At 49.0% G+C, this 20286-nt stretch overlaps 2 protein-coding genes across 2 annotated transcripts in view; one reads left to right on the forward strand and one right to left on the reverse strand.

The window, feature by feature from the left end:
• Nucleotides 1-7704, reverse strand: part of LOC135918576 (chitin synthase chs-2-like) — a 182373-nt gene extending 174669 nt beyond the window's left edge. The window contains exon 1 of the mRNA XM_065452203.2: nt 7509-7704. Coding sequence (XP_065308275.2) covers nt 7509-7525 — 17 coding nt within the window. The 5' untranslated portion in view covers nt 7526-7704. The remainder of the gene's footprint in view (nt 1-7508) is intronic.
• Nucleotides 7705-13823: 6119 nt separating this feature from the next.
• Nucleotides 13824-20286, forward strand: part of LOC135918572 (proton-coupled folate transporter-like) — a 147722-nt gene continuing 141259 nt past the window's right edge. The window contains exons 1-2 of the mRNA XM_065452187.2: nt 13824-13909; nt 14209-14384. Of these exons, the coding sequence (XP_065308259.2) occupies nt 14349-14384 (36 nt within the window). The 5' untranslated portion in view covers nt 13824-13909; nt 14209-14348. The remainder of the gene's footprint in view (nt 13910-14208; nt 14385-20286) is intronic.

The raw sequence follows: 20286 nt of genomic DNA on the forward strand, positions 1-20286 counted from the left end.
GTCGCACCTCTTTGAGGTCCCGGATCGATGATTTAAGCCGTGTGCCCCACATTGCAAAGTGTTGTTCAGTATCTCACACGACCTGCAGTGGAGCAAAGTGCAACAGGCGGTGGTTCAGAGCAGACTGCCGTCCTGTAAAGCTATAAATTTGTTCTGCCACACCATCTGTGCACGCATAGAGACGCTGACGTAAGCTTGAGCGTATATCGGCAAGTGTACGTTTGGTCTGGGCTTAGAGGGTGTGAGGTATAGCAGGAGTGGCACAACGACAATGGAAGCAGTCTGCGGGAATGCGCCTCTATCGCCTATATGATTGCTACCGCAATAATATTACGTACGAAGCTGCCTGACATCGCTGAAGGAAAGTTAATTTATTCAACTCTGGCGAGGCGCGCGTGGCGTTTGGAAACGAAGCGCGTGATAGACATGCACGTGAGTGTGACTGTGCTTGCAAAAGAGATAAAGATATTTGCAAAAGAGATAAAGAGAGTTGCATCGAAATTAATTATTCAAGGAACGTCTCCCAACGCCCCCTCTTTGAAACAGGCTGTGGACGGACTTTGTGATGGGTGGATTATATTTCCCGCTCAGTTGGCAAATTCGCCATTTGGCGTGGACGGCGCCGCTGAATCGTTATCACCGGATTCGGCCACTCGGCGTGATGAATGATAAGAAGCAAGCAACAGAAAAGGAAATGACTCTTGCAAAATTCTGTCCCTGACGTTCCGTTTCGATCGCTGAAGAAAAGCCGAAACTTATGAGCAGTGATAGGCTCCGGGTGTGAAGTGGGATACTTCTAGATATAGGTACATATAGGTACATCGTTTGTTTTTCACGATTTGTTTGATATACTAAGGAAATTGGGGGAGAACAGGTGACCCTTTCCGAGATGATAACTTCGTGTAGATACAATTGACGAGCACTGAGATAAACTTCATTCAGTGTCGGCAAAGCGAACAAATATGTCGATTACAGTACTTAATTAATTCCGATTCGTCTATCAGCGAAAGCCACAATTTCTTATCTAAGATCACACGTAGCCAGAAGCACACACTACCGCACATTGTGCAACTGATTGTTATCTATTGGGAAGCAGAGCTTCTTCATATATTTCCTTGGAACTAGATTTAGTTGGAAGTATTTTGGTAGAAAAAGAAAAAAAAACTAAAAAGTACCGTTGTATACTGAGATCTTTGAACAACATTGTCGGGTCCCAGAAGCTGTTCATTTATGCTGTTATTGCTTAGAAGAAAAACAAATATAAAGGAGATGCCGTGGCGATTTAGCGGTAAGTGCCAAAGAAATGCGTTTGCGTGACGTCGCACCTGTTTGAGCTCCAGCATCAAGGATTTAAACCGCGTTCACTACACTGAAAAATGCCGTTCAGGAGCTCACACAACACACTTGCTGCCTCTTCGAGGAGCGAAGTGCAGCTGATGGTGGTCTGGAACAGACCACTGTCAGTTGCATATATATATATATATATATATATATATATATATATATATATATATATATATATATATATATATATATATATATATATATATATATATATATATATGGTGTGACTGAACAAAGAGGACGATTTGGCAAGGAGATCGTGCGGCAGCCATCTTGTGAATGCAGTTGTTGCAATTTGTCACTAGCCTGTAAATACGCATACACTTTACTAATTCTGCCCCGTGGTACACAAGCCAATGCGTAGCCTCAAAAGTCTACGGAGCTCCGCAGCAGTCGTTGCCTCGGTATTAACTTGCAAGGACTGTTCTTTCTGTGCCTCGGTATTGACATCATGAAGGAGGAGGCGGGGCCTGCTCCAGTGGTGACAAGCCCAAATGTTGTTCTGGCGCATCAGAAAGATACGGGAACGTTCCATGGCACCGATCAAGTTGACGTGGAAGATTGGATTGCCACGTGTAAGCCTGTGAGCACCCACAACAGATGGGATGCAACCACAATGTTCGGCAACATAAGGTTCTACTTGCAAGGCACGGCGAGGGTGTGGTTTGACAACCACGAAGATGAGCGTACGCACTGGGAAACGTGTAAACAGAAGCTGAAGGACTTGTTTGGCCATCCATTCGGACGGAAGAACACCGCTGAGAAAGACCTAGCGACTCGCGCGCGAAAGTCCAAGGAATCATATCGTCGCTTACATTCAGGACGCACTCGCTCGATGCCGCAAGGCTGTCAGTGACATGTGCGAGTCGGACAACGTCGGCTTTGTTTTGAAGGATATCGCTAACGATGCTTTCAACTTGTTAATGTGTAAGATTTGTGCGACAGTCGGCGATATTATCAAGTAGCGCCAACGCTTTCAGCAGGCAAAGAGTCGCCGCATTGCAACGTCGTTCGCCCGCTTGCCGAACCCAGCTGCAACCTCCTCTTGCGAGGGCAGCAGAATGCAGCGACAATCGACTTCAGAAGACGTGACACGAATAGTTCGGCGTGAAATTGAAGCGATGTCACCTGCGACCCGTTTTCCCGCGCACCAGTGATCCTAACAGCTTGCTCGCAGTACCACTTGTTCAAGCAATAGTCCGCGAAGAACTCCTAAATCTCGGAGTTCATTCTGTTTCTTCACGACTCTCTGATGGACCGTAACCTTCGCCTAGCCAGCGGTACCCTCCAGGCTATCGAAACTCGGCCGAGTGGCGAGCTGCAGATGATCGACCGATATGCTTTGCCTGCCACCGCAGCGGTCACATTGCCCGCCATTGCCGCAACCGTATCGTTTCCTCACTTCCACGACCGACCTATGGTTACTACCATTCCGGACTGAGTCTACGACGTTTCCAGCCTCCATTTGACCAGAAACCGCCTAACGCCGGTGCTACTGCTCCATAGAACAGTTCGTGCCGTCATTCTGCCGTCACCAGTCCCGTTCGCCACCAACTCGTCGGCCGTCGTCGGTATGGCCTCAGGCTCGTCGCCTGCCGTCCCCAATGAAAGTGCGACGCTCTTTCCCGGAAGCCTAACTGCTGCAGCTCCCGGAGGCGATGCTGCACTTACGACTCGATCTAAAGATATTCTACTCGCTTTGCCGACCGCACAAAACTTGACTAATCGTCATACTTTCCAGCGTTTATCGGCACTGGTGCGCAAATATCTGGGATGAGTCCCCAAATGTGTCGCCGCCTGCCTCACACCTGCCGCATCAGGAACCCTCCGTGTTGCCGATGGAGGAAGGCCCACCGTGCTCGGAATGTGCACTGCTGGCCTCGACATCACAGGGTACCTTACCACCGTTTTGTTTGCAGCTTTGGAACAGTGCCCTCACGATATTATTATAGGATTAGACGTCTTATCCTCTCAGTCCGCCCTCTTTGACTGTGCATTCAGTGTGAATCAACTTTAACCATCCCAGAGCCGCGACATTCCTCAAGAGAAATAACCGCTCTTATGTTCCCTCGGTGACATCCGCTTGCCACCGCAAGCCACCAAGTACGTTACTGTGACGTAATTTTCGCCTGTTCCTGACGGGTTTTATGTGGTGTGTCCGAGTGCTCACATAACGCTTGAAAGGAATGTCGCCGTTCTGTACACCCTACTCACTGTTGCAGACAACCGGACTTCCCCATACTGCCGCTTCTAAACTTTAAAGGGAAGCTGAAAAGTTTTCCAGAAAAAATGAGTGAACATCTGTTCATAATGGTTTTCAACCCTCCGAATTCGAATATCGTATCGAAATTAAGGGAAAGAAAGCGCAAATATATTTTATTTCGACGAAAAGTGCAGCAGCGGACACGCCCAGCTCGCGCGTCTCGTTTCCGCCTGTGATTGGTCGGGCGCCTCGTGACGTCAACACTAGTGTTGTTTAAATGCGATCGTCGGCATTTGTGCGCTGTCCAAAGCTGTCGGCAATCTACAAAGACGGTTTAAACGCGTGAAAAGCTTCCCGGTTCATGCAGTACGTGTAGTGACCTTCATCTGTGCGCCATCCGCACACTACTCCTAACCGAAGTCGTAAAGGCGGTGAATTCCGTCGGCTACGTGAGACGATCGGTTTCTCGCTGTGCGCGAGAGAAGGGGGGAGCGTAGCGTCCTGGCGTGCGCCGGCTTTCCAGCGCATGCAAATTCTAGAGAGAGAGAGAGAGAGAGGCAGGGAGGTTAACCAGAGAAAAAGATCCGGTTGGCTACCCTACGCTGGGGAGAGAGGAGAGGGGGAGGTAAAGTGGTAACAAAGAAGAGATAAGGAAAGAAAGGAGCGTAGACACACAATCACAATCGGTCACTGTCACTGAATACTGTCATCGCACAGCACAGTGACACTTGCCGCACTATCAACATCTGTTCAGGCTACAGCCGCCTGTCCAATTCTGTCTCCCTCAAAAACCGCAACAGTGCCCTCGTCGCCCTCTGCTGCGATGGCTTATGATGGCGGTATTTTAAAATAAGTTCCTCTGTGAGAGGTCTTTGGTCAAAGCGCGCTATCGCGGTTGCGAGTGATTGTCTCTGTAAATTATATCGAGGACAGTCACAAAGAAGGTGTTGAAAAGTCTCCTCGTTATCACAATCCTCACACGAGGCGTCGTCGGCCAATCCAATTCGGTAAGCGAAAGACTTGGTGAAAGCTACCCCTAGCCATAGTCGACAATGCAGGGTAGCTTCGCGACGGTAGAGTCTAGCTGGAATACAAAGGCGTAGAGAGGAGTCAAGATTGTGGAGTCGGTAGTCGTGAAAACTTCCAGCGTTCCACAAGGAGAACGTGATGTCATGGCTGATCCTTCGAAGTTTTCGAGCGGCATCTGTCCTTGATAACGGTATCGGCCCCTCTTTGTCCCCTTGAAGAGCCCCGACCGAGCAGCGTTATTGAATTCGACAGACTCTTCAGCTTCCCTTTAACTACTTCGCGCAGGTTATACCGAGAGGCATGTCGCTGACCGATAGCTCGCCTATCGAAGGTTGCGAGATAGCCGTATTAGACGCGGAAGTTCCACCATCATCTGCAGAAAAGTATGATCAGTGCAATCCTGCGCCAGATGGAGCAAGGAAGGTGACACGCCTGACCTTCTTCCCACGCAGGCCGCAGACATACGATGCGTCTTGGATGCTTATTGGGACATTTTTTTTTATATTGATGGCCGTCCCTTACGCCGACGTCCGTACCATGTTTCACATGCTGAACGTCAACTGTCATATACAGAATAAGGTGGACAAAATGCTGACTAAAGGCGTCATCGAACATTCGTCTAATCCGTGGTGTATCCAGTTGTCCTTGTTAAGAAGAAGAACGGCAGCTGGCACTTTTGCATCGATTACTCGCATCTGAATAAGATCACGCCCAAAGCCGTCTACCCGCTGCCACGTACTGATGGCGCTTTGGACTGCCTGCACGAAGCCAAGCATTTCTCGTCTATTGACTTTCGCTCCGGGTTTTGGCAGATCTCTGTAGATGACACGGACCGCGAGAAGACCGCTTTCGTAACACCGCGCGCCGGCTTTCTGAATTCAAGGTTATGCCGTCTGGCCTTTGTAATGCCCCGGCCAACCTTCGAGCGAATGGTGGACTCTCTACTTCGCGGCTATGAATGGTACACTTGCCTGCTTCCGAGAGGGGCACCGCGCACCTGCGCTCACGGCCTCGCTCACGGCGATAACCCGTCTCGATAACCCGCGTGGTTGCGTCGCCCTATCTGCTCCCTGGAAGCGCCCTGGCGACGGCAGTTGCGTCACGGCGGTGCCCTCTCCCCTCACGCAACACCGTTTCGCCCTCTCTGCTCCGTCGGAGCGCGCTCGTGACGTGGAGTCGCAGCCAATGTGAAATGTGAAAGTGCCGTTTCGCTGCTACAGATGCCGTTTCTTTTTTTTTTTCGCTAAGTGGGTCTTGCGCATCAAAAATATCAAACTCGAAAGCGAAGGACCCCATTTATAAGCATCGTTACGTCCCCTGGACGCGCACAGCCGTATGTGTGTGTGCATTATATGCACACACACATACGCGCACACACGCGCCCATGGACGTCTACCCGTTGCCACGCATATATGACGCTTTGGACTGCCCGCACGGAGCGCGCGCGCGCACCGCCCCTGTAATTGAACTGGACAAACTTTGATAAAGGTCCTGCAGGACGCACGTCAGCGCGCAGTGGGCGTCTCCCACGCGGGGACCGACAGGGAGTAGCCGGCGGCCGGTGCGCGAGCCTGCTGGACGGCCCATTGCTGGTCTTGTAGGAGCGGGCTTGTCGGAGGTAGAGAGGGCGGAGCGTTTCTGCACTCCCGGAGCACGTCACGTTACACATCATTTACCCGGAAGCACACCCCGATGACGCGTGCCCCTCGTGCGGGGTCACGGCGACACTCGCACTCGCACCTGTGAGCCTCGTTTTATTTCCGACGTAGTGTAGCTCGCTTTTAGCATACAATGACTAACAGAGTTCAGTCAACCGGAGGGTTGAATTATAGCGTTACCTCACTTCTCAAAGCGATGCGGAAATCGTACAAATATAAACGAAATAAAAACTAGGCACCGTTTCCGACTGTACGCGGCACATAGCAATGAAATCGGACCGAAGGCATTTAGATTTGATCGAAGAGAAGAATATAGAACAACGCAAACAAAGAGTAATAAACGCCCGCAGAATGAGATTATTGATAATGGACCTTTAAAGCTTTATACATATTAAAAACATAAACTTATTGACAAGTTACATTTAGGTACATGTAAACAATATATAAAATGGAAATATATCAACAAGAAAAAATAATCTCATTACCGTATAGCTCTTTGATGATGCCATACAAAGTATTTTCTTAACTCCGGCATAGTTCCTGCGCTCACGTGTCTAAGTGCTGAGAGCGTGCGTTTTTCTCGTTCTTTATTAAAATAAACACGTGTATTTGCAACTTTTAAAAAATGTTTACTCGTTTTATTATGCTCATTTTATTTCACTATTTTTTCTTCCTTCTCATGGTGCGCCTTAATTATGGCGAATAGCATACCAATTGCTTTTCCAGTCTAACCTCTTTAGCTCTCACTATAATCTTGGTCTCTGTCCTTCTTCAAAAGCATGGCACCAGCAAAATGCAGTAAAATTCCGCATTCTATTCAGCAACAGCTTTTGTAGCGGCCCTAAATACTGACTCCACGCCTCGAAAATTTACGTAGAGAAAAAAATATTTCAAGTGGAGGAACAAAATCACCTGTTAAAAGTACAATACCTTTATAAAATGCATCGAAGATGCATACGAGAAACTGACGCGCTTGTGAAAAGAGTGAGAGAGAGAGAGAGCCCACCGACGTCCGTCGCGTTCTTCTAACACACTTCAAGTACGACAACCAATCTTGCGCAACAAATCCCATCAGACGCTTCTCAATGCATGAGCGATGCAAGTTTTAAACGTAGTTTTGCACTTCCTTCAGACATGCGTTGTTAGTTTTCAACGTAGGCGTGTAGACACGCGGAGGCCGTACTGTGTAAATCCGGCTGCGATGAACAACAGAACCAAGGAACTTCGAAGGAAGCGGTCGTGAAACTGATGTGCGCGAACAGCGCGCTACTCACCCTTCTGGAGCCGTCATGTCTCGAAATTGTGCGTTAGTAATCACAAGAGCCTGCCCCGCGGTGGGTTCAAATGGATTTCACCGTGTCACTTTGAACGTCTTTGTAGCACAGCGTTCGAACACAGACGTGGCGCCGGCGCATGTGTCCACAGAAAATTGGCGAAGCGCATATCCCCGATTCAACCGAAAACCACACCTCTACCGCTAGAAGGCCGTTTGAGTTGTGAAACTCGTACGTCGAAGTAAGGGGTGAAGGTATTTCTTTGCACTTTCATCGAGCATTGTGCTGCTTGTGTCGCTATCGCTCCCACAGAAGGCGGCGCTCGATAAGTGAGAGAGATATCGGAGGTTCCGCGTTGAGCACCTTTTTAGAGCTGGGTTGTGAGTTTACCCTATCGTACTCAAACACAAGCGTCTGGAGGCGCATTCCGGGCGCAGTCTCTCTCAGTGCATGGACGCGAACACACGGACACACAGGCGCGCATAGACGCAAATTAAAACGTGGAACAGTTGCCATTGCAGCTGCTGTTGGCCCATGGTTCCGCAGTTTGTCTAGCTTATCACTATGGCTGTCCGTTATCTGTGGATAAAAATCGGGACATATTGTGCGACCGCGAGGATTAATTTTCCGATTGTCGACAGGTACTGCTCCGTCAATGTGTACCCCGCCCGCGCCTGCTGCACTTTTCTTTTGTAATTCACAAATAGCGGATAAACTAGGTAAAGTAACACATCTCAACCTCAATGACAGGTCTCATCGAGCCCTCATCAGCAAAACCCTATTTTACAGTGCATGGTTTGACAGTACATGGTTTGATCAGAACTCGAAATCTTCACATTTATTTCACATTGACCCATCGCTTCACTTTAAAATACTGTCCAGGTTACATACAACCAGAACTTTTGAAACGCTCATTCACCATCCGCGGCTTGGTATTGCGTACACAAAACACTTCGTACATAAACTTTCAAGAGCTGATAGCCCGGGATGCAGTTGGGGCCACGCGGATGAGGATGTACAGCATCCTCTGGCGTAATGTCCGTGATACAACACACACAAACAACGCTTAGGACGTAAGTTAGTGGCATTAGATCTCAGGCCCTTCAGCCTCGGGAAGATCTAAGGCCCAGGTCTCATTGCAAAGACAAGCGTTAATGGCCGTTCAATGTTTTCTAGAAGCGATCTTGGCAGGATGGCATGGTTCCCGAAGAATGGAAGATAAGCCGCTTGGTCCCTCTCCTGAAGCAAGGCAAGTCCCCACTTGAACCCACCTCATACCGCCCGATAGCGCTGGCCAGCTGTGTGGGAAAGATAATGGAAAACATGATTCTTGCCCGCTTGGAGTGGTACCTGGAGCACTACAACATGTTACCGAATTGCATGGCTGGTTTTCGTCGAGATCGCTCTTCCGTAGACAGTGTTGTTGATCGCGCTACGTACGTCCAGCTTCAAAAGTCACGCAAAAGATTATCTGCAGCTTTGTTCTTGGATGTCAAGGGGGCATACGATAACGTATCTCACGAGGCTATCCTCGATGCTCTTGAAATGGTTGGCCTAGGTGGTCGAGTTTTCCAATGGATCTCTCATTACCGTTTTATGAGATCATTCTTTGTCTGTATCGGTGATGGTAAAACCGCACTACACTACACGTACCGAGGTGTTCCTCAAGGCGGTGTACTAAGCCCTACCCTATTCAACCTCACACTCATTGGTCTCGTTGATCATCTGCCAGCAGCGATCAAGATATCAATGTACGCCGACGACATATGTATAGACGAGGCAACCTAAAGTTTGCCCGCGCGGCACCAGCGCCGAATGCTCCCCTAGCGGACCGATGGAAGTTTCGAGGGTCGTCGCTGCGCTGGCGCGCGCCCGTGTTCTGTACGGCGGGAGCGCTCGTGCGCGTGGTTTTTGCGATGCCGAGTGCGACCTCATCAGCCAGGAAAGGTGGCACGCAATACTGATGTGTTGTTGATTGCCAAAGCAGCCTCGAAAACACGAAAGGTCGTACGCCGCCCGTGAAGTTCTGCAGATTTCCGGGGAAGTGGTACGAGAAGGACAGACGACAAGCATGGATAACTGCAGTGCGCCGAGTCAAGTAAGTCTCATGCTTTCGCAATCCCGTGTAATATCTTGAAAACGGAATAGCAATATGCCTGTTTTTAGTGCACGGCCGTTTGTTTAGTCATGTCGCGTTGTTGAATTGTGGTGGCATCCGCCGTTTGTTAGCGGTAAATGCATGCGTGTTGCGCCGCTAAGCTCTACGACGCGTGCTCGATTCCCAGCCACGGCAGCTGCATTTCGATAGGGGCAAAATGCAAGAACACCCTTGTTACCGTGTGCTTTGATTTTTGTGCACGTTAAAGAACCCCCAGAGGTTAAAATTATTCCTGAGACTCCCCATTACAGCGGGCGTCATAATGATTTCGTGGTTTTGGCATGGTTTTGGCACTTAGAACCCCCAAATTTATTTGATTGCTCTGTGATTTCCCTCGCGATCGGCATGGACGAACTCAAGAGAATTATTTCCCTTTTCCAAACGCTGCAACTTAAATTACTAGTTGTGCAGGTAACGAAAGGGGCCGCGCGCTACTTTTGTGTGGTAGCAGACCGTATTTAATGCAAGCCGCGGTCGTCGCATGCGTCGGGAAGCGGCAGATCGGAAAGCAGCCGCTCGAGACGTGCGCGTTATGTTTGTTGTTTGCTCATGCTTTCTAAGTATCTAAGTGTGCAAGTATCATAACTTGTAGTGGTACCACTCTTGTAGAATAATATATGCACACAATCACAGGAACATATGCAAACATATTATTGGGAGTCATTTAATCCCCACAACAAATAGGCACACATACTGTTTCATCTATATGCGATGCAGATGGAAGCGGCGCCAAACAGACCAATGGCAATCACAACAGTCTTTTCAGCAGTCAGCACCACCGGGAGATGTGCTTTCGTACTGCAGCGACACAGCTCTTGAGCAGCAGCAGGACACGTGTGAAACAGACTCCAGAACATGCCTTTGTGAAGTGACGGAACCGCCAAGAAGCAGCCCAATGGATCTGCAGTCATCGAGTAGTATGACAACCGAAGTTCCTGCTGCCAGTGTGACTTATGTTGTAATTGAAATAAAAGTGGCTAAATTTCTGAACATGGTGCGTACCTCTAACTCGACAGGCAGAACACAAGCTTCAGTATGAACAACGCTTGTGGGAGCTGGAGAATGAACGACGGACAGCGAGAGTAGTCTGTAGGCTGCATATCTGAAGTGGATAATAAAAAGCCACACAGCTGGAAAAATTGCTCCCGTTGTTTGTTCATGGGAACAATAACTTTTTTATGACTCATATAGCCATTTGCGAAAGCAGGAGTAGCAGTTCCTCATAATATTTAAATCGTTATATAATACAGCGAAACCTCGCTGTAACGAAGTTGAAGGGGGCGCCACAACGCGTTGTATCCGTTGCTTTAATATAACGATTGTCCACTCTCACGGTCGACGTTCGCCACGACAGGCGGGTCCGCTAGCAGCGGTCCGTCGGTACGTCCAAGAAGCCGTTCCCGAGAACATAAACAGTGGCCGTAATTTGTAATTATTCATTTCATGTTCTATTATTCGTCGCGCCGATTGCCCATTCCAGGCGGTAACCGCAGAGCTAATGATGAAAGCTGAAAAGAACGGAAAATGATGCACCGCTGTATAAAATGTGGCGGTTTAATCCGAAAGGCGAAGCACTCATAGCGACAGCAATGTGTTAGACAAATACACGAAATAATGTTTGTAGTTTTATAGGCCGTGTAAATTGCAGTAAATGTTCGCCTGCTAACTAAACAAACACATTGTCCTGCGCGCACCGATGAACATGAGCACAGATCATGAGCACCACAGATCGTGGTGCCCATGATGGACGACTACGAGCACCCACTGTCTTAAACGGAAGATGAAACGGTTTTCTATTTCCATGAATTGCTGGGATTGGGAAGAACAGACCTAATAATTTACGGTTCCGAAATTTTTTTCTTCGTTTTGTTATTATAACTGGCGGAAATCGCTTTCTAAATCACCCCCGCGGACACGCCCCCATCGCTTCCCGGAGCGCCGGGTGAGGTGGTTGCCAGAGGAGAGAACCGGCGAGAGTGACGTCATTGGCGGGGACCGAGCTGCCGGACCGGCGTGCTGGCATGCGCTGGCATGCCTCTTTCCGTCCTGCGCTTTACTGAACGACGCTACGAGAGATTTGCCGCCGCCGCCGCTCACGTTTGTTTTCCGATTTTCGTAAACTGTTCTTTCCTTCTGTGCTGCGTGAGTGCCTACAGCCAAGGGCGCCCAACATGCCCTCGTTCTGTGCAGCATGAGGCTGCGCGAACACACGCGGGCGAGACGATGTGGTGTTTCACAGGTTCCCGAAGGACAAGAAGCTTGCAGCGCAGTGCGGTGAGGAGAGATAAGTTCGTGCCAACGAAATCAACTGTGCTGTGCTCGGACCATTTTCGCGATAGCCGGATAGCCTTACGACAAATGCGGAACCGATTGTTGCTAGCGTTGCTATACTCCGTTTCATACATCAGGTGAAACGCTGTGGAGGCTTGAGATACTTCTTGCAGTGGCTGCGTTCGCACTTTGAAAAATTTCGATGTTTCTTGACCCGATTTTTGAGAAAACTTTCCATATATGAGCTCAGTTCTGAATGAAAAAAAAAAAGAATTTACCCATAGAAACAATCCGTGTACTTATACGGCTGCTAACATGTTCTTTTAAATCAATTTTCTTTTCGGCATTCTTTAATTGCAGCCCGTCGCGGCAGCTTTACGTGCATGCTCGCGCGAGCAAACGCCGCTGGCACGCTGCGAACCGTAGACGGAAACGCGCGCAGTAATAAATTTTGGTAACCGGACTTCGTGCGTATAGCTTCCACAGCGTTGCACCTGAGGTATGAAATTGAGTATAGGCTTGCCTTGTGACATTCTATGTACGGTTGCAGTTATCATGTTTACCACACGGTGGTGCTAAAACTACCTAATATCTTTATTTCAACACTAGCATGGAGCGCGCATACCGATTCTTGATCGAGCCACAATCGCAAAGTCGTCGAACCATATTCTGAATATTGCACATATAATCCCCCTGACCATCTCGAACTGGATGTGTATGATAAGCAACTTCCATGACTGTACCTCACAGCACTGCATGTGCGCGCTTTGAAACGCGGCACTTATGTTCGCGATCGTGTATCAACGCTCAGAGAACCACGGGACTTTAGACAAGCAGCGGCAAGGTGCTTGACATCGCGGAATTGTACCCGTGTTTACACTCTAATGAGAAGTTAGTGCTTCGGCATTCTTCCAGCAGCAAGTTCCCAGTGACACTTTAGCTCATTTTTTCTCCCGTCATTGGAACGTGCAGCTACATGAAAAAAAAAAAAAGACATACGTAAGAGCTAAGATTTCCAACGCGCGAAAAGGTGCACACATCGCTCTCGCTTTTGCCACACTCAACATCGTCGTTGCCGCCGTTGTCGCCATCGTTTTCCGTATCGGCTGTCGGTTCGAATATGTACGGCGAAAATACAAGCTGTCCGAGACAGCGAGAACGTTCCATAATGCTTACAACTCAGCTATGAAGCCAGAACAGAACAGCGTGCTACGCTCTGAAACGGCGGCGCCGACCGGAGACTGCCGCCATTGACGTCACAGCGGCTCCGACCAATCACGGGCAACAGCGGCGTTCGCACGATACCCTGAGGCGCTGGTGCGCGTTTTCATGAAAAAACAGCCGCTTGCGCTTGTTTCCGCCCTTTTTGAACGATATATTCGTGTTCAGGGGACTCAAAACTGTAGAATGCCGCAGAGAACTCTTTTTTTTAGGAAAGTGTTTCAGCTTGATGAGGCGAGCTAGTGGCGGGAAACGCGCGTGGAGAGTCACAAAACGAACGCTTTGTGCTGCCGCTCGCTTCGCCCTGTCAACTGTGAAGCGTCTCAAACGACTCAGATTACGCAAACTCTGACATTAGGCAAGTGGGAAGACAGCGCGCATGACGCCACCAGCCATCTTGGCTCGCCCTTATATAGCTCTGGCAACCGCCGCAGAGGACTTCCAACTTACGGCACGCGGGCTGTGCAAGCGCTCAGCCATAAAATTAGGGGTAAAAAAAACGACCATCCGTCATACGTTCAGTAGCGCAAACAGCCGTGCGCAGCCAGCGCTGGCTTAAGGAGGAGACTCGTGCTCTACTGCCGCTGCGCGCGCTGGATCACGCGACTTTCAAGATTTGGCACGCTTGATGCTATCATCAAGCCACCACGCTTGATGCTTGCCCTTGTACTAGCAGCATACACTGTAGACACAAATTCGCCCATATGGGTGTTTCAGCAGCTGACATGCCATTTTTCCTCCCCAGCTTAAGGTAAGTACTCTCACGAAAAGAACTAAAATAAGCTAGAACCATTATTTTAGCCCCGACCTCATTTTAAGGGACATTGCGGTTGTAAAATGGCGGTTTTCAGAAAATAACGGTGGTGTACGGTGGATTGGGAGTGTTGTAATAGGCCCATATATGACGTGAGCCAAATAGAGAAAAGAATAACTCAGCCGTGAGCAACAACGCTGTCAGCCCCAGCGACAATTTCAACAGAATTATTTCCACAGTCTGATTCGAAACAGCCCGCGCAATATGTGTCCGCGCTGTTTTTCTGTTCGGAGTAGCCGCGCCTTGGCGCTGCAGAGGACGCCGAAAGTCGAAGCTACGCGCGGAGGAGCACAGGACTTCGGAGCGCGCACGCGCGCGATGAAAGCGGCCAAGCAGCAGCCATTACCAGCAACGGCGCTTTCTTCTACCGTTGTTGATGTCTCTCCCAGTTTTGAACCCCCAAGACTCCACGGTAAGCGACTTTGAACGGCCACTGCACGTTCTACGAGTGTGCATGTGCTCTAAGTGAGAAGACGCGCCGGTATGACTTAAGCTATGTTCGCACTGCGGTCGTAACGCGCGTAACAGCTATTTCGGCGTATGGAACATAACGGCTGTAAAAAACGTTGCGGCAGTTAAGCCGGCACCTTTGTTCACATTTACTGATGCTTAAATTACGGCTTTTACAACAGCCCAATCAAATTTGGAGCTGCAGAATCGGCGTCACCAGCGGTCAAATATTGCTCCTGTCAACATGCGAGCGATGGCCGAGATCGAAGAAATTCATGCTCAAAACAAACTTATAGTCATGTATTCAATCGCACAAAGACGACGAAGGTGCCGCAGAAGGGTTTGGGAGCGGCAAGTATTTCTCGACGGGGCCGTGGACGGCGATTTTCGCAACCTTTTCGCCAAGCTCCGAGTTGGTGACGCTGTGATGTTTCATAACTTCATGCGCATGTCGCCCTAGCAGTTCCGCTTCCTAGAAAACCTAGTGAGATCACTCATCGAAGTTCGGAGCACGCACCTGCGGCCATCGATTTCCTCGGCGGATAAACCAGATGAACTGAAAACAGTCTCGCAAGGCGCACTGCACAAATTTTCACGAACACAGCCAACCTAATCGTGCGCACGGAATGGCGGAATGGCACTTCCCGCTCCCGGAGCTGTCTGCAGACGGGAAGACGGAAGTGTCGTCACCGGTTGTTGAAAACTGAAAGCTTATCGGTCATTGACTGTGTCGCAACGGTCATAATATCACAGTCGTAAATGTTGCCGACCCTTTAACACTCTCGCCCACGATCTTCGCGTGAATTGCGCACCTTGGTACCTTTACGTTCGCAGTCTGAACTAGACGCATACGCATGTTGCGTTTCCGCTTACGCATGTTACGAAAAATCGGCGCCTTAGGAACGTAGTCTGAACATAGCATTATTGAAGGCCTCAGTGCACCATGGCGCGACATTTGGCCGTCCAGAACCAACGAGCTTTGCCGTATCCGAGGCGACTTGAGTGCTTAGAGTGAAGCGAGAGTACGTAAAAATCACGATTTTACGTGATGAGGGACTTTGCCGCGTCTTTAATTGGACGGCTGCGAGCGTTCGACAATGTTCTCCGAAGCGCGAGCCACTTCCAGAAAAGTTACGTGCAGTGCGAAGTGAGCTAAGCTTCGCCACCTAACCGCGGCCTGAAAATGCGGCGACTCGCTAAGGTTTACTGCGGTGCGCGTGTGTGCGTGTTTGTCCAGCGGTCACTTGAGCGAGAACCGGCGGCGCTTCTTTGTGCGCGGTATCTGCAAGCTGCCGCGTACGTGGCGCCCATCCCGTAGCTCGTACGGTTGTGTGCAGTATAGGCCGCTTACGAAGCGCGCACTAAGCACATTTGCCGGCACGCTCCGTGCTATCGTTTGTGTCTCTTCGCGCACACGCCTCTGTTTGTGCAGGCAATGCGTGATTGCGGCGCGTAGCTTGGAGCGCCTGCGCCCATCGACTTTGATCTGCGGGCGACAGATATCGGCGGTGCGTGTTATTGAAAGCGTGTTGTGAGCTTCCAAATGCACTACGGTTCGACGCCGCACGAGCTGCCGATCAGAGTAATTGAGATGGTTGTGTTATGTCTTTAAAGGGACACTAAAGCGAAACAATAAATCACTTTAGACTAATAAAGCATTGTTTGAGAACCCTGCAGGCAGTGATTTCAAAATGACAGATTGCTTATTAGATGAGAAAATGAAGGTCGAAGTATCAGTATTTGAATTTCGTGCCGAAACCCCGACGCCGGTACGTCAATGTGACATCAGGGATTAAAAAATTAAATTAAATTATGGGGTTTAACGTGCCAAAACCTAAATCTAAGCACACGGGTGTTTTCGCATTTCGCCCCCATCGAAATGCGGCCGCCGTGGTCGGGATTCGATCCCGCGACCTCGTGCTCAGCAGCCCAACGCCATAGCCACTGAGCAACCACGGCGGGTTACATCAGGGATTCCAAAGCATGTTTTCGCATTTAGACCGCGTTGGCTCAGTAAGGGTCCCAAAACTTGCCATGTCTAATGTTCGGTTCCCTTAGAACACAATGCAGTCAATCTGTACCGCTATATAATTAAGTAGCCCCTAGAAGATGCCGTCAAAATCCATGACGTCACAGCGACCAGGTGCGGGAACTTCAAGGAGGCGTCGCCACCCGTCTTTTATTCTTGCGCTCCTTCTGGCTTACCGAGAGTCTTATCGTGGTAAGAGTGGTGTTTTTGGTGTTGTAGAAACGTAATTTACTGATGCTGAAGAAATCGTTTCTCTTTTTAGTGTCCCTTTAAGAAACTCTATAGTTAGCGTACTGTTCGGCGGCAACATGTATTCTGCTTCGGTTCAGATTACAGGATGCGCCGTCACTTGACCCTCGGCGGCCGGAGCAGGTGAGTACCAGTGGTGTCGGCACCTCGGCGGGCGCAAAATGGTGCGGTTGCCGTGACGAGATATATCAATTTACGCGATAGCGTTGCCGGCGATAGGTCGTACGGGCGCGTCGCTCGGTGCCTGTGTTCTTTGCCGAGGCCGTCGTGCACTACACACCTCCCGCGCAACTACTATTCTATATCTATATAGTCGGTGCTTGTAGAGTGTTGTTATTCAACAGCCACCTCTATGCACTGGATGCCTCGACTTGTTTAATGTTTAATTACTTTACTGCTACGCCATTATGTACAAATATTCAGTTTTGATTTCTAGGTGCCAGACTCACACAAAAATGTTGCGCTTTTCAACTCAGATTATCACACTTCACAGCGTCATGCTATATTGCACGATTATTAATAACATAATTTCTGCTGCTGGTGAAAAAAAAAGAAAGGCTGACCGATCAGCTAATATCTGTAAGAAAAATGTGCTTGAAGTCCGCCATTGTTTATTATAAAGAGGGATAGAGCCTTGGTATGCAATGTCAGTAACACTCATTAATTATGCATCCCTTTGTCTGAAATAATTTGTATTAGAAGCCGTTCATTGTAGGGGATCAGCGAACATTCCATAGCTTAAATGCATGAGTTGGGCAAGGGTTTTAGTTTGTAAAGAGCAAAGCCATTAAGATATGAAGTTTTGGCAGGCTTAATTTAACAATAAGCTGAACAACATACAAAACTCAACCGCCCGCGCGCCGTATACGGCCAACAGCCTCTAAAGAATTTAAGGCCTTCTGGCTGTAACCTCTCCCCTTGAGCTACGTCACGCAGAAGAGGCCTACATAAAAGTTCCGTGCAGCGTGCTACGAGCGGCGCACCTGTGTTGAAAATGAGACGCGGAAGACCGAGTGGGCGACGACGGCGATAACAGTTCGATTAGTTCCGAGAAGCCTGCCGCTCCTTGAATAGCTTCGGGGTTAGAAAGATCCTGGCTTGCTGCGATATGCTTCCGTGCGCCCTTTTTTTCTGGACGTGATCCGTGCACGTAGTCTATGCGCTTGTTCTGCGATTACGGTTGTGTGTCCGGCAAGCCTTCATTGCCGCGGAATGTGGATTACGTTCATGCCAGGATATGCTAAATGCTGCGTGCCCAATTGTGCCCAATTGCTGGAGCAATTGCAAATCGGGGCCGAAAAATTATGCGTTCATGTTTCCGCAAGATCAGTGACAGAATTTGGGTGCCAATGCTAAGGCATATTATAGATAAGCTGGAATTCTGCGGAATAAGGCAGCTGTTTCTTTGTAAATAGTTGCACGAATGTTGTGTATCTCCATTACTAAACTCGTTTGTGGACTGTGGTACTGTGTGCAATAATTCCTCGAAAGCGAAATTATTCGTTTAGAGCCTAATCTACACTGGTATAAATACATGTGTCCCGAATGTGAACAAGGGCACACCAGTGAATTTGTCATGAGATATGTGTTATGGTGCAGTGCAAACATTTTGTTGATGAACTGTTGTGGTCGCATGAACGGTGAACTTGCACGAAACATCGCTTAGTTCACCTAGGCCATTAGCAAGCTCCCCTAACTGACTTCTTTGTTTGTTTGTGTTTTCTCTTTACGGCGAATGATTAAGGTTGTGGAATTTTGCGGCGTCCAGTAATGAAGCAATGCCCACTAACCAGAGACAGATGCCAATGAGAGAAACGCAGGGAGGCTAACCAGAGTTAAAGCCTCTGGTTTGCTACCCTGCACTAGGGGAAGGGAAAGGGGAAGTAAAGACGGATTACTGCTTCCTGCCAAACCTAAAGCAATACTAAGTTTGCTATCTTTTTGAATATTTTACACTATTTGTTGCAACTGTTGTTCATATTTTTACTTATGCACTGTACAGGAGGGCCCATTACAGTCGTTGACCTCGGGACCTCCTCCTGTATATTATTGCTTTGTACTATATCGTGTCTAATAATAATAAAACCTTATTCAAAGAAAAGCGGGGACAAAAAGAAAGGCGTGAAAAAAAGAAAGACAGGGGGGGGGGGACTGGATGAGATCATTATAGTCTTTCTAATAGGCCACTGCCACGTAAAAAGGTCAACAAAGCCTTGAACGACTTTCTGTGCGACGACAGTTCATGTAGGCATTCCAAGACTGTCTGTTCTGAAAGTGCATGTAGCAGGAATACAAAATATACGCAGCATCAGATGCGTGAGAGCCTTCCCGAAAATGTGCTGCGAAGTACGCTGGCGTTCAACGTCATAATTTCCCCATAGAAACCCGCCTCGCGCACTTAAGGACTGCGGTAACGCGCACTACTGCAGGCAGCGATGATGTTACCACTTCTTTCTAGGCTGAGGTTTAGAAAACTGGCCACGTAATCTAACGTCGCTGTGCAACAGCGGTTGTTCATGAATAGCGCTATCATTGTACCTAGTAATCACTCGCCCAAGGTCCACTTGTAGTGAGTGGAGTTTGCCACCTTCTCAACCAAACCGTTAGCAGGAAGGTGGTGAGCGACGAATGAGCGCTTAGAACAAGATCGCTTACAGCGTGGCATGCTTTGATATTGCTCGTTGCTCTCTCTCTCTCAGTGCTGTATCAACGGGGGAGATGTTTGAGGTTGCTGTCTTTGGCTTGATCCTTGCTCCGTGGCTTGACCTCTTGGCGACGAACAGTGCCCGCTTGATCCCGAAGGGTTTCCTGGAAACTATGAATGCACAGGTGGACGCGCGAAGGGAACGGAACCGTTAGGGCACGAACGACGGCATCCGTTCAAATCAAATTTATCACGTTTGTTATAGGATTACCATATACATCATACACTATTAGAGATCAAAAGAAAAGATGCACTTTAGTAGGTCATATATAGCTTAGAACAAGTCGGCATGTTGCAATGCAGTCGTAACCCCGTATAATGATCATTACGGTCATGCGGAACCTGTTTGCTGTATCTAAACGTTTTTTACAAATTAACTGATTTGTAAAGCAGACGGTGTTACGATCGGCCTGCAGCGGTACTGCTCTGCAAACCTATCTTAGCCAGCTGCAGTTGTTTCGATCGACGCGCGGGGGTGGCGTCCTTCAGAGAACCGGCGACGCCGGCAACGTCAACCGACCATGACCTGTGCGACGCCAGGAAAGTTAACCGACCACGCACTTCCTTCGGAGAACTGGAAACCACAGCAAAGTTAATCAACGAGGCGCCTCCTTCGTCGAGTCGACGGCGCCTGCAAATCAAGCCACGTTTGGTGGACCGTGTATTGTTACCTGGTTCGCTGTCGCCTTCATGGTCTATTTGTAGCAAGGGAGCTTCTCGGAAAGGGGTGTTTTGCGGTGCGTTTTCGCGCAGTCACAGTCTGCTGACAGTCGTGGAGGCTGCCGGAGAAAGCTCTGGAATTAAGAGACGCCGGCTGGGGTCAAGCGTGACAATCTAGGTACGAGGAACCGCTCAACTTGGTGGGTTCTGGGAATCCAAAGC

Source organism: Dermacentor albipictus, chromosome 1 (assembly GCF_038994185.2).
Source record: "Dermacentor albipictus isolate Rhodes 1998 colony chromosome 1, USDA_Dalb.pri_finalv2, whole genome shotgun sequence".
In the NCBI taxonomy this organism is placed as follows: domain Eukaryota; kingdom Metazoa; phylum Arthropoda; class Arachnida; order Ixodida; family Ixodidae; genus Dermacentor; species Dermacentor albipictus.